Here is a 14,340-nt window from a genome sequence, read left to right on the forward strand (position 1 = left end):
CTTCTTTTTGTCCTACCTCATATCCAATCTATCAGCAAACCTTGTTGTTTCAACCTTCAAGATAGACATAGAAACTGATCACTTCTCACAACCCCCACAATTATCCTACTGGTTAAAACTACCATCATCTCCCACCTTGATTACTCCCACAATCTAACTTATCTTCTGCTTCCATTCTTATCCCCAACACTCAATTCCCACACAGGAGGCAGTGGTTCTGTTACAATATAAGTCATACCCTATCATTACTTTGCTCAGAATCCTCCAATAGTTTCCCATGTCATTCACAGTAAGTCTATAGAATGTTCTACAAGGTCCTACCCAATATACCCCCTCCCTCCCTCTTTACCTCTCTGATACATCTCCTTCACATCAGCCACCCTGTGAAGCTCCATACTCAGCCCCCGCCCCACTCCTCGGCCTCGCCTCTGCCGCCCCTGCCCCGCGACACTCCTCCACCTCAGCTGCTCCGCGAAGCTCCATGCTCACAGCCCCTGCCCTGCGAGGCTCCTCAGCCTCCGCGGCCCCGCCCTGCCACGCCATGAGAGCCGGACTGGTCATTTGGTCCTTTGGGCCCACAGCTCCCTCCTCCTGCCGCTGTGCCGCGGGCGGTCAGGGACCCACAGCTCCCGCTCCCTTAGCTCCCTAGCCTGCTGTTTGGTCGTCCATCTGGTCGTTTAGGTCATGATGGCACCTGGCTTTTTATATATTAGGGTTAAACATAAAGAACCAAGAAAATCTATCTTTTGATCACACTTTCTAAATTAATGGACTGTGGGTCATTGGACAATGATCATGCAATTATCTTCTCTTTCCAAATACACATATATATTTAAAATTCTTTATTGTTTAAAGTATTACATAAGTCTCCTCCCCACTCCCCCAATTGACCTCTCCCCAGCCGCTCCCACCTCCCTCCAAAGATATTTTCTTTGAACCAGTAAATATTTTTCAGTTCTTGCATTTCCTGTTTTAAGTTGTAAGGGTATTTTCTTGTTTAGGAACTCTTAAAAATAGTACTCTGATAAAAACATAAGACATTGAGCCCTGGCCAGTGTAGCTCAGTTGGCTGGAGCATCATCCCATACATTGAAAGGTTGCCGGTTTGATTCCTAGTCAGGGCACATACCTAGACTGCGACTTTGATCCCTAGTGGGGGGCATACAGGAAGCAACCAATTGATGTTTCTCTCTCTCTCTCTGGCTGGGTCTCTGTTTCTGTCTCTCTCTCTCCTTTTCCCTCTCTCTAAAATCAGGGTTGAGAGGCATATCCTCCAGTGAGGATTACAAACAAACAGACCATAGATGTTGAGGCAAGGAAAAAGTGTGTGAATAGAAAATTATTGTGCAAAGAATTTCTGTTAATAGTGAGGGAAGGAGACTGCCCCTGGGAGCTGGGCTGCTGTCTGAGCTTTCTCCATAGCCTGTAAACTCACAGTAGGAAGGAGCCCACCCATACCGACAGTGGCAGTGCTCTTCATCATTGCACAGTCCTCTCTGATGACATTTCTCTAATCTGTAGTCACAGTTGAGTGTTAAAGAATTGATACAACTCCTCATGCATATGTATTTTTATTGATATCAGAGGTGAAGGGAGAGGAGAGATAGACATCAATGATGAGAGAGTCAATGATGGACTGCCTCCTGCACGCCCCCTATTAGGGATCAAGCCTGCAACCTGGACATGTGCCCTTGACCCAAATCAAACCCGGGACCTTTCAGTCCACAGGCCGACGCTCTATCCACTGAGCCAAACCAACTAGGGTGACTGTTGGACATTTTGAGATAATAGTAGGTACTGTCACCACAAGTCATCTCATCCTGCACATTGAAATCCTCAGTGCACCACCTTGATCTTCCTTTGCACCAGTCGGGAAGGTCACATTCACTGATGTGTATTATACAGGGCTTTCCAGGAGAGGTCCAAAAGAACTGTATACCCAAGTTTTCAATATATAACATCATTTGAGGGCCATACAAAATTATCAGCTTAAAAATTAGGCTGCTATACTTGGGTCAAACATTTAATTAACTCACCCCTAATGCCTTGGCAGGGGCCAGGCCAAATGATTTAGAGGGCCTTATACGGCCCATGGGCCGGACGTTCCCCTTTTCTGCTGTAGACAAATGCTGTGGATGCAGCCCTCTAAGTGCAGGCTGTTGTTGGGGGCACAAGGGGATTGCTTGAAGCTACGCATTGTCTACACTATCATGAAAGTGCAGCAGGGAACACAGAAGGCTGATAGACCTTGGGCTTTAGCAAGGGCTAAAAGCTATGCACCGATTGTTCTGTTGAGACAATGGTGGCTCAAGTCAATCCCCTAACCCAGGGGTCCTCAAACTTTTTAAACAGGGGGCCAGTTCACTGTCCCTCAGACCGTTGGAGGGCCGGACTATAATTTTAAAAAAAACTATGAACAAATTCCTATGCACACTGCACATATTTTGAAGTAAAAAAACAAAACGGGAACAAATACAATATTTGTATTTGCATGTGGCACGCGGGCCGTAGTTTGAGGACCCCTGCTCTAGATCTTTAGAAGCAATCAAGTCCAGCTGGAATGCCCCTTTGCAAGTATCAAGGTTTTTTCCCTTCTCAGTGTCCTAACTTCCCACTCAAATCTTGGCAAATCTATGTATTCAACTTACATTGTGGTTCTGAAACTCCACAGTTAAAATTTGATTTTCTATGAGGTAGGCCTGTGTCGAAAACAAATGAGACATTCTTTTAGGTCCACCATTCTCAGCTCTCTGGGCTGAGAATTTAGAACCTTGGACTTCATTGTGCAACTTCTGCAGTAGAATTCAATATGGCCAACCTGCCCCTCAGTCCTTGAGGTACTTTTAATCATCATCACAGCTTGGTCCCCCACACACTTGCTTCAATAGGACATTTCATCACAATCCATATTGGGTGGTAATTTGTGATGTTACTACATGCCCATTCCCCATTGGACAGGAGCTCAGCAATGTGTTAAAGCCGTGGATATGCTCAAACCAATCCCAGAGTCCCATTTTGTCTGTCTTGGCAGCACTCTTGGTACCAAATTCTATATCTATCAGGATCTAGTTAGAAAAGAGAAAAATCCAAGCATAATTCATATAAGAATTTTTTAAAGGTGCTTAAAACCTGAATAGATAAAAAGGAAACAACACTGGGGTGTACTGAGGTATGAGTTGCCATAGGAGATCCACCCCTAAGAATGGGGGAACAAACGGAAGAGGTTGGGGTTATCATAAGGTAGAAACTCTCATAAGGGCCTCATAGATCTAGACCTGGACTGTAGAAGATTGGGCATTTCCCAGGTGATGCTGGTAATTTAGGAACTCAGAAAAGGAGCATCGTGGAGCCGATAGCTGTATCTCTTATAAGGTAATGCTGAGTTTGTGCTGGTTTCTTAGGGACTTGGAAGAAGTTCCACCATAACTGGGACTTGGATCTTGGAGAGAGGTGCCATATACCTGGGGCTTGCATCAAGGCACTTTGGGCATGGCCTGAAACATCAGAGAGGGACCCTGGCTGACTGGTGTGGGCTGCCTAGGGTACTGGAGCCTAGCTCTATACATCCAGCCCTCAGGAGGACGCCCTGTCCTGCGGTACTGATACCTTTGACAGGGCTTGATGGAACTGGTTCTGGGTCTTTGTGGTAACCAACCCTCACCATCAGAGCAAGGCTCCACTGCTGGGGATTTACAGAAAGTCACAGCAGGCAAATAGGTAGTAACAAGTCCCTTCGCCTCTGCTTTTGCCTTTTATTCTCCCTCTAGTGCCCTTCTTGGTAAAACTTCAGGAAGCCAAATAGCGATGGAGAAAGGCACCATGCAGAGCCTCAGCTCCAGCTTCATAGACAAGGTATACGTTTTAGTTTTGGAGTTTAGAAAATAGTTGATAATTAGCATAAGAAGGGACAGCAGAATGCTGCTCTAGCTTCTATGGTGACAGGTAATAGCAGGTGACATGATCATGATCTCTGTGAAGCTGTCTGATATCTGTTTTTTGGGTTTCATTTAGCTGTGGCTCACTAAATTGAGTTCATGACCCTGGATGGTTTCTGACCCAAGTTTGAGAAACACTGAATTAGGCCATGACTGAGAATGAGTGGAGACATGGTAAGGAAGGGGTTTGTTATAGCTGCTGGAAATATAGGGTGTCCCAAAGAATGTATACACATTTTGAATGATTATAAAGTCACTGTTTATTAACATACAGTTCATTTTTAAAATGTAAAAGCATCTACATGAATGAATAATTTTTGTTGTCAACACCTGTTTTCAAACTGATGACCTTTCTGGTCCTGGCACTGCTGATAACGCGAAGCAATGGAATCGCGAATATCAAGAATCATTTCGCCTGGCTTTTGTGGCTCAGAGAGTGATTGTCAATCCCTGAACCAAGAAGTCACCAGTTTGATTCCCAGGTCAGGTACTCAGTCCCCAGTAGGGGGCGTGCAGGAGGCAGCATTTCAATGATGTTTCTTTCTCGTTGATGTTTCTATCTCTATCCCTCTCCCTCCCTCTCACTCTAAAAGTCAATACAAATATATATATATTTTTTAAAAAAGAATAATTTCATTTGGTATTTGTGTGCCCTCAATTTGTCAACTGTTGCAGGTTTTGTACCACAAACTTTATCTTTTATGTATCCCCATAAAAAAAAGTCTAGTGGATAAATTTTCTTTGTTCAAAGCTTAGTCTGGCTTCACCCATTATTTCAAATCAGTTAAACCTGAAAAGGAGTGAAAATTAAGTGAGTTATCAGCTGTTAAAATAATTATACAAGCAGTGTTTGTACTTCAACTGCATTTTCAAACTCCCAGGAGCATTTTAGGATGAATTTTCTGTTTTCAAAACATAGTCTGGCTGAAAAGAAAGAAATGTCAGTTGAACTGTCAACTGTTATAGTGTGTATACATGCTTTGGGGATATCCTGTAGGAGAAAGAATTAATCATCGATACAGAGGATACACTGCTTGAAGTGCTGATAATGCTGGAAAGGAAGGGCTTTGGAGCGACACCAGTTCACATAATTAATGGCAAGGCGATGTTCCTTCAGAGCTTATCTTTGGAGTCATGCAGCAGTGACAAAGCCTGATATGTCTCAAAGATTCTTGGCAATAAACTTTTCTATGACCACATCATGTTTCTGATAAAATTTAATATGGGTTACTTTCTTTATAACATTTTATTGTTAACGAGAGGCCTGATGCACAAAATTCATGCAAGAGTAGGCCTTTCTTCCCCCAGCTGCCGGCACCGGCTTCCCTCTGGCACCCGGAACACGGGCTTCTCTCAGGCCGCCGGCAGGCACCCGGGACCCAAGCTTCCCTTGCAGCCCCAGTTTTGTCCAGAAGGTCATATTATGCTTTTCTTTTTCTTTCTTTTTTTAAAAATATATATTTTATTGATTTTTTTACAGAGAGGAAGGAAGAGGGATAGAGCATTAGAAACATTGATGAGAGAGAAACATCGATCAGCTGCTTCCTGCACACCCTCAACCGGGGATGTGCCCACAACCAAGGCACATGCCCTTGACCAGAATCGAACCTGGGACCCTTCAGTCCGCAGGCCGACGCTCTATCCACTGAGCCAAACCGGTTAGGGCTATGCTTTTATTTTTATCGAAGATAATCCTTTTCCAACAAATGCTTACCCAACTTAATATCTCCAGATCTGTAGCAAATACCAAGGGTATCATGGAGAGAGACCTGGAGAGGAAATCTGGTAATTAGGATTTCACCTCTGTCAGAGATACTTTCTTGAAGAGGTTTTATCTAATATTCTTGGTTTTTGGCCCTAGCCGGCTCAGTGGATAGAACGTCAGCCTGCGGACTGAAGGGTCCCTCCCGGGTTCCATTCTAGTCAGGGCACATGCCCAGGTTGCAGGCTCGATCCCCAGTAAGGGGCATTCAGGAAGCAGCCAATCAAGGATTCACTCTCATCATTGATGCTTCTATCTCTCTCCCTCTCTCTCTTCCTCTCTGAAATCATTAAAAATATATTTTAAAAAAATAATATTTTTGGTTTTTGGTAGCTATACATTCTAAAAAATTACCCACATGTATGCAGGTGTTCTTTTTTTTTTTTTTAATGGTTTTATTGATTTTAAGGAGAGAGAAACATGGATGTGAGAGAGAATCATTGATCGGCTGCCTCCTACATGTCCCCTACTGGATCAAACTCACAGCCCATGCATGTGCCCTGACCAGCAATCAAACCATGACCTTCTGGTTTATAGGTTGACACTCAACCACCGAGCCACGCCAGCCAGGCAAACTATCGATACTTTTAACTGAAAGTCAGTGAATGAGAAAAATTAGTTTTTGCCTGAGCTAAAATTTATATTTGCAACAGGAGTGATGTCAGTTCAATCAAATTGTGGTCTTTTGAACATTTTAACAAACTGATTCTAGGTTTAAATTCCTCAGTCCAACTTTCTCTAGAGAATTCAGCTAACTCGCCAGTCATGCAAAAACATAGAATAGAATCTGTATTTATGCAACCAAGATAAGTGTCTTGTGATTGAGAACATAATGTCCTGGGCTGGGTAGAGAGAAGGCTGCTGCCTTTATGTTGTAGGCCAGGGGTCCTCAAACTTTTTAAACAGGGGGCCAGTTCACTGTCCCTCAGACCGTTGGAGGGCCGGACTATAGTTTTAAAAAAAACTATGAACAAATTCCTATGCATACTGCACATACTTATTTTGAAGTAAAAAAACAAAATGGGAACAAATACAATATTTGTATTTGCATGTGGCCCGCAGGCCATAGTTTGAGGACCCCTGTGTAGGCAATTGGGCTGTTTGCCTTGCCCCAACTAGCAGCCCCACCCCATATCACTCCATCAGCATGGCTGCCTCCTTGGCCATTTGTCTGGTCCCTTCTGCAAATAAGCATGCATTATAAAATAAAAAATTGTCTTCATTGGAGGGGGTCTCAAAACTAATGACTCCCTTAAGTGGGGCTTACTTTGATTGCTAACTTCAACCCGAATGGGGAATAGATAAGATGTCTGCACGAGAAAAGGGGAGATGGAACAAATTGTTTGAATAAAGGGACCAAAAATGGTGGGTTTTGGGTGGCGGGGGGTCCACATACTTGTTGAAGATAGCAAGGTCATAGTTGATTTGGAGTAGAGGAAAAATGTGGGAGTTAGAGGTCAGTGTTTTTAATATAAAAAATGTTTATGCCAGTTTACATGTTTAGAAAATACAATGTAATAAATCTTTACGTATCTACTATCCAGGTTCAACCACAGTCCACCTATGATAAGTCTCATCTGTTTTTCTGGAACCTACCCTTTTGCCGCCGCCCCCCCCCCCACACACACACACACACACACTTCCCCTTACATATAAATAAGAGCAATCTCAGGTAATTTATTGATTCAAGCGTTGTCCCAATTGAAGAATCACTTTACCTCACTTTCTTCTCTCTCCTTCTCTTTCCCACTCTCCCTCCCCTCCCCACCCCATTTTAGCTCTATTTTCAACTCTCAGCACTGCAGCTCTGATGGTCCAACTCTTCTAAAACACACATCTGTAAAGGTCAGCCCTGCACCCTGAGCAGCTCAAGGGAGGAACTGTACCAGCAGTGCCTCACGCCTCCGCCTTTCTCTGCCCTGGACTGATGGTTCCATAATGGCAGTGGGTGAGGCCCTGGTGCACATCAAGGTCAATCTTCTATTGCTTTGGTTTGGGGTGTCTCTGTCCAATTCTGGCCACTCTCAGGCCAAGCCCTCTCAGGGCTTCTCCAGAGAAGTCGTGATCCCCTTGAAGGTGACCAGCAGGGACGAAGATGCTAAGGCTCCGGGCTGGCTCTCCTACAGCCTGCGGTTCGGGGGCCAGAGACACATTGTCCGCATGAGGGTCAAGAAGTTCCTGGTTTCCAGACACCTACCAGTGTTCACCTACACGGACCAGCATGTCCTCCAGGAGGATCAGCCTTTTGTTCCTGATGACTGCTACTACCATGGTTATGTGCAGGGGGTCCCAGGGTCCCTGGTTGCCCTCAGTACCTGTTCTGGAGGTTTTCAAGGAATGCTACAGATAAATGACTTTGCTTATGAAATCGAGCCCATCAGGCACTCTACCACATTTGAACACCTGGTGTATAAGATAGACAGTGATGGTACACAGTTCCCACCTATGAGATGTGGCTTGACAGAAGAGAAAATAGCACGCCAATTGGAGTTGCAAGAGTTGCCTAAGTCCACTCTGATGCAAAGTTCTTATATGAACTGGTGGACTCACTTGCGATTTCTTGAGCTGGCAATAGTTGTGGACCACTTTCGATACATTTACTCTGGAAGTAATGTGTCAGCAGTGCAGCGTGAACTACTTAATGTTGTCAGTATGATAAATCTCTTATACCGCCCTTTCAAGCTTAATGTAATTTTGACCGGAGTTGAGGTCTGGAATCAAAGAAACCTAGTTCCCACTGATGACATAGATCAGCTTCTGGATGACTTTGGTCTCTGGAAGTTTGTCAATCTTGATGGCCGACTGCATCATGATGTGGTCCATCTTTTCATAAAAAAATTTTTTGGGATTAAGCTTGGTATTGCCTACACTTCAGGAGTATGCCGGAAGCCTTTTAATACTGGAGTTGATGTTTTCCTAGACCACAATGTGAACTCTTTTGCACTTACTGTGATCCATGAGCTTGGTCATAATATGGGTATGCAGCATGACACTGCATGGTGTGTGTGTGGTTTCAAGTGGTGCGTAATGGCAGCCATGAAACGGCTAACAGTTAAATTCAGCAACTGCAGTTATGCCCAGTATTGGGACACTACAATTCGTACTGGTTCATGTATTTACACTCCTCCATCTCCAGGGAATATTTTTAGGTTACAGTATTGTGGGAACCTAGTTGTTGAAGGAGGAGAGGAGTGTGACTGTGGATCTGTAAAGCAGTGTGAACAGGATCCCTGTTGTCTGTTGAACTGCACTCTGAGCCCTGGTTCTGCTTGTGCTTTTGGGCTGTGTTGCAAAGACTGCAAGCTCATGCCATCAGGGACTTTGTGCAGACAACAGATCAGTGAATGTGACCTTCCAGAGTGGTGCAATGGGACATCCCACCAGTGCCCAGAAGATGGATATGTGCAGGATGGGAATCCCTGTGGTGACAATGCCTACTGCTATGAAAAGAGTTGTAATAGCCATGACAAGCAGTGCAGGGAGATTTTTGGTGAAGATGCAAGGAGTGCATCTCAGGAGTGCTACAAAGAAATCAACTCCCAGGGAAGCCGTTTTGGCCACTGTGGTCTAATTGACAAGGGATACCGAAAATGTAATACCTCAGATATCTTCTGTGGGAGAGTTCAGTGTGAAAACGTATCAGTTATTCCTAAGCTAACAGAACATACTACAGTACATCAGCTTCAGTTAAATTTCACCAGTTGCTGGGGCACTGATTATCATTTAGGGATAACCATACCTGATATTGGTCTAGTAAAAGATGGCACAGTGTGTGGTCCAGGAAAGATATGCATCCACCAGAAGTGTGTCGATATGACTCTTGTATCACAAGACTGTCAGAATGAGAACTGCCACATGAGGGGAGTCTGCAATAATAAACAGCATTGCCACTGCAGCCAAGGGTGGGCACCTCCCAACTGCACGCTAAAAGGCGATGGAGGTAGTATTGATAGCGGCCCACCTCCTTCTACGAAAGGACCACAGGCAAAGTTGTCTTACCTTTTTTTATTGTGGCTTATTCCTTTATTTTTATGTTGCTTCCTTCTGCTTTGTATGAAAAAGAAAAGAAAAAAGGAAGAAGAGGTAGAGGGAAAAAAAGAAGAAGAGGTAGAGGCAAAAAAAGAAGAGGTAGAGGGAAAAAAAGAAGAAGAGGTAGAGGCAGAAAAAGAAGAAGAGGTAGAGGGAATAAAAGAAGAAGAGGAACCTGGGGACAAAGGGGAACAATAAGGCTTCTGCTTCATTTAAAAAAAATCTCCAGCTTTTTAATAGTAGAGAAACATGTCTACTATTTAAAGAAAAAATTTAAGGATCTCTCATGTCTGGATCATATTATACTGAAGGATTCCTAGCACGTTCTTACTTCCTCTTCAGTGTTTCAAGCAATATTAAAAGTTCATTTTTTTTTTTCTGGAAGTCGTCTTATTTTTTTTAAAGAGAATGTTTATAAGAATTTATTGGAGCCCTGGCTGGTGTGGGTCAGTTGGTTGGGTGTCATTCCGTGCACTGAGAGGTCACCTTTTTTATTCCTGGTCAGGGCACATGCCCGGGTTGCCAGCTCGATCCCAGTAGGGGGCATGCAGGAAGCAGGCCATCAATGTTTCTCTCTCACATAGATGTTTCTCTCCTTCTCTCCCTCTCCTGTCCTCTCTGTAATATCAATAAAAACATATGTTTTAAAAAGAATGTATTTGAGTCAAATTGACAACATACTGGGGAGCAAGATCTCAAATGCTCCATGGAAGGCGTCTCTTTCCGTATCCCGAATGAAGGGACAGACAGCAGGTGTAAACCTTCCCCCGCCTTTGCATTGTAAGACGTAATGTCCAGGATGTGCCACTATACACCTCCTTTCTGTTTTGCCAGCTCTCTTTCAGGTAGCTATGCCAAAAGGGGGCAATAGAAGTAGCCTGGAATGAAGGAGGAGGGGAGAAGGAGTTTACTTTCCTGTGTGCTAAAAGTTACACGTAGTGTCATTTTGGCTGGGGCCATTCACTCTGGTTGCCATGTTCGGTTTGGGATTCCAGTTTTGTTGGCTTTGTTAGAACCACCCTCATCCTTCCTTAGAAGCACCAGCACCAGTTGGCCACTGACACCCTCAGAGTTGTGAGTTCAGTGCTGGGGTTAGCAGGGTGATCCTCCTCCGAGTTCCTGAAGCGTGAGCACCAGCTGGTCACTTGCCTTCCTTAAAGAGTCTTGGTCCCTGCTCTGCAGAGGAGCTCCTTTAATATGCTCAACTTTTCTTTGTTCCCCTGGCCCTAGGGCAGTGGTTCTCAACCTTCCTAATGCCGCGACCCTTTAATACAGTTCCTCATGTTGTGGTGACCCCCAACCATAAAATGATTTTCGTTGCTACTTCATAACTGTAATTTTGCTACTGTTATGAATCGTAATGTAAATATCTGATATGCAGGATGGTCTTAGGTGACCCCTGTGAAAGGGTCGTTCGACCCCCAAAGGGGACGCGACCCACAGGTTGAGAACCGCTGCCCTAGGGCTTGGTCAGTAATTACTTCCTTGTGATAGTTGGAGTTCTCCAGAAGCAGACCCCACATTGGAGTTTAGAATGCAAGACATTTATGAGGGAGGAACACCTGGAAAGGAAAGCGTTGTGGATGAAACCAGTTTTGCAGACAGAGAAACCGAATTATTCTGTAGGCCTGAACAAGCCTTGGCCAACCTGGATGCGCACTAGGGACCAAATGTTTCCTGTCAGATTTTTCTTGCTTTGGGCTGCATTGGCAGGACCTTCATACCCCAGTTATACATGAAATGTAGGTGCTGGTGGTTCTGGACCTCGCTGACTCTACCCATTCCATATGATCGTTCCCTTGAAATTATAAATAAGGTTTAATGAGGGTAAGACCTCTGATTCCTGACAATCCAGTACTTTGGTTTTCTCAAAAATATTTGAAAAAATTAACTGTTGAAATCCTATGTGAATCTATGATTTCAGATTCAATCCCTTTAACAGAGGTAGAACTATTTCATTTTTAAAATCTTGTGTCAATTTTGGTGAATGATGTTTTTCAAGGCATTTCCCCCCTTATTTTTCTCAAATTTATTAGTATAAAGTGTTCATAATATCTTTTATTTTTCCTTTTTATATTTATGTGAACTCTATGTCTCCTTATTCCCTCCTTCCTGATACTGACAATTTCTTAATTTTGTTCTTGATCAATTATCTATCTGCCTGTGTTCCTATATAGTTAGGATTATTAGGTTTTCTTTCTTTTTTAAAAAATTCTTTATTGCCGAAACCGGTTTGGCTCAGTGGATAGAGCGTCGGCCTGCGGACTGAAAGGTCCCAGGTTCGATTCCGGTCAAGGGCATGTACCTGGGTTGCGGGCACATACATCCCCAGTGGGAGATGTGCAGGAGGCAGCTGATCGATGTCTCTCTCATGGATGTTTCTAACTCTCTATCTCTCTCCCTTCCTCTCTGTAAAAAATCAATAAAATATATTTTTTAAAAATTCTTTATTGTTTAAAGTATTACATATGTCTCCTTTTCCCCCCATTACCTCCCCCCAGCCACTCTCACCCCCCAGCACATGCCCTTACCCCCCTAGTGTCTGTGTCCATTGGTTAGGCTTATATGCATACATAAAAGTCCTTTGGTTGATCTCTCCCCCTTATCCCCACCTCCTCCCCTGCCTTCCCTCTGAGGTTTGACGGTCTTAGATGCTTCTCTGTCTCTGGATCTATTTTTGTTCATCAGTTTATGTTGTTCATTATATTCCACAAATGTGAGATCATGTGATTTTTATCTTTCTCTGACTAGCTTATTTCGCTTAGCATAATATGCTCTCCAGGTCCATCCATGCTGTTGCGAATGGTAAGAATTCCTTCTTTTTTAAAGCAGCATAGTATTCCATTGTGTAGATGTACCAGTTTTTTAATCCACTCATCTGCTAATGGGCACTTAGGCTGTTTCCAAATCTTAGCTATGGTGAATTGTGCTGCTATGAGCATAGGGGTGCATATATCCTTTCGGATTGGTGTTTCTGATTCCTTGGGCTATATTCCTAGAAGTGGGATTCCTGGGTCAAATGGGCGTTCCATTTTTAATTTTTTTAGAAAACTCCACACTGTTCTCCACAGTGACTGCACCAGTCTGCATTCCCACCAGCAGTGCAAAAGCTCCTTTTTCTCCACAACCTCTCCAGCACTTGCCGTTTCTTGATTTGTTGATAGCCATTCTGACAGGTGTGAGATGGTACCTCATTGTCATTTTGATTTGCATCTCTCAGATGATTAGTGACTTTGAGCATGTTTTCATATGTCTCTTGGCCTTCTGTATGTCCACTTTTGAAAGGTGTCTATTTAGGTCCTTTGCCCTTTTTAAAAAATATATATATTTTATTGATTTTTTTACAGAGAGGAAGGGAAAGGGATAGAGAGTCAGAAACATCGATAAGAGAGAAACATCCATCAGCTGCCTCCTGCACACTTCCTACTGGGGATGTGCCCGCAACCAAGGTACATGCCCTTGACCGGAATTGAACCTGGGACCCTTCAGTCTGCAGGCCAATGCTCTATCCACTGAGCCAAACCGGTTAAGGTCTTTGCCCATTTTTTAATTGGATTGTTTATCTTCTTTTGCTAAAACGTATGAATTGCCTATAAATTTTGGAGATTATACTATTATTGGATATACTGATAACATTGGCAAATATGTTCTCCCATGAAGTGGGCTTTCTTCGTTGTTTTGTTGATGGTTTCTTTTGCGATGCAGAAGCTTTTTATTTTGATGTAGTCCCATTTGTTTATTTTCTCCTTAGTTTCCACTGTCCTAGGAGCTGTGTCAGTAAAGATATTGCTAGAACATATGTCTGATATTTTGGGATTGTTAGGTTTTCTTGATGGTCTCTTCTAGTGAAGTTACTATATCCAGCACAGTGCACATGACTGGAGCTTCTACTTGTGTAACTTGATGATAATTCACTATCACTCACAAAGACCCATGTGATTCTTTGCTGTAAAAATACTATTGAATTAAATGGGAATAGGATGTGGATCACCACCTGCAACCGTTAAGTGGTGGCATTAATCTCTGCTGTTTCATTCATGATATGTTAGTGTTTCTGTTTTGCTATGGAGACAGGTGGGTATGAAGGAAATATTTAGGGTTTCTCACTTGGTCTTTGCTATCATATCTCTTACTTCATAGATCAAAGACCATTATGAGGACCTTGTCATCTTCTGAATTTATTTACTCAGGAGCCAGGGAAGTTACCACAGAGTGGGTTCACAGACCCATTGGGAGATGCCCTGGGATTAGAATTTTCTTTATTAACATGGTCTCCTTCATGGGGTATTTTGTAGTGTCTCTGTCAGGTCAGACCTTGCATCTGATAGTCTTCAAAAGATCTGAGTATTCCCCCTTCTCGCATTGTGTGGTTACTCTGATACATGTATATCCATTGGGGGAACAAGTACCTTTGGGAAACGAGACCCAGTGGGGAAACAAGGTAAGGGTTATTTATTGCATATATTTTTGGTGACATTGCAGGGTGCTTCCTGAAAGATACCTGGTTTTTCCTTCAATCATAAATGGCTCATTGATTGATCTGACTCAGGATTTGAAAACTGGACAAGAGATGCCCACTGAAAAAGTTGGCATCAGTATGTTGATCACCAGCTC

At 43.4% G+C, this 14,340-nt stretch overlaps 1 protein-coding gene across 1 annotated transcript; it reads left to right on the forward strand.

Moving 5' to 3' along the window:
* The first annotated feature begins 7,635 nt into the window (after positions 1-7,635).
* LOC139002281 (disintegrin and metalloproteinase domain-containing protein 20-like) lies at positions 7,636-10,302 on the forward strand. The gene has a single exon (XM_070403652.1). It carries the CDS (start codon positions 7,636-7,638, stop codon positions 9,922-9,924), a length of 2,289 nt encoding a protein of 762 aa, XP_070259753.1. The 3' UTR covers positions 9,925-10,302.
* Positions 10,303-14,340: the final 4,038 nt, after the last annotated feature.

Source organism: Myotis yumanensis, unplaced genomic scaffold, assembly GCF_028538775.1.
Source record: "Myotis yumanensis isolate MYYU_CA2020_CCGP unplaced genomic scaffold, mMyoYum1.0.hap1 SCAF_1, whole genome shotgun sequence".
Lineage (NCBI taxonomy): Eukaryota > Metazoa > Chordata > Mammalia > Chiroptera > Vespertilionidae > Myotis > Myotis yumanensis.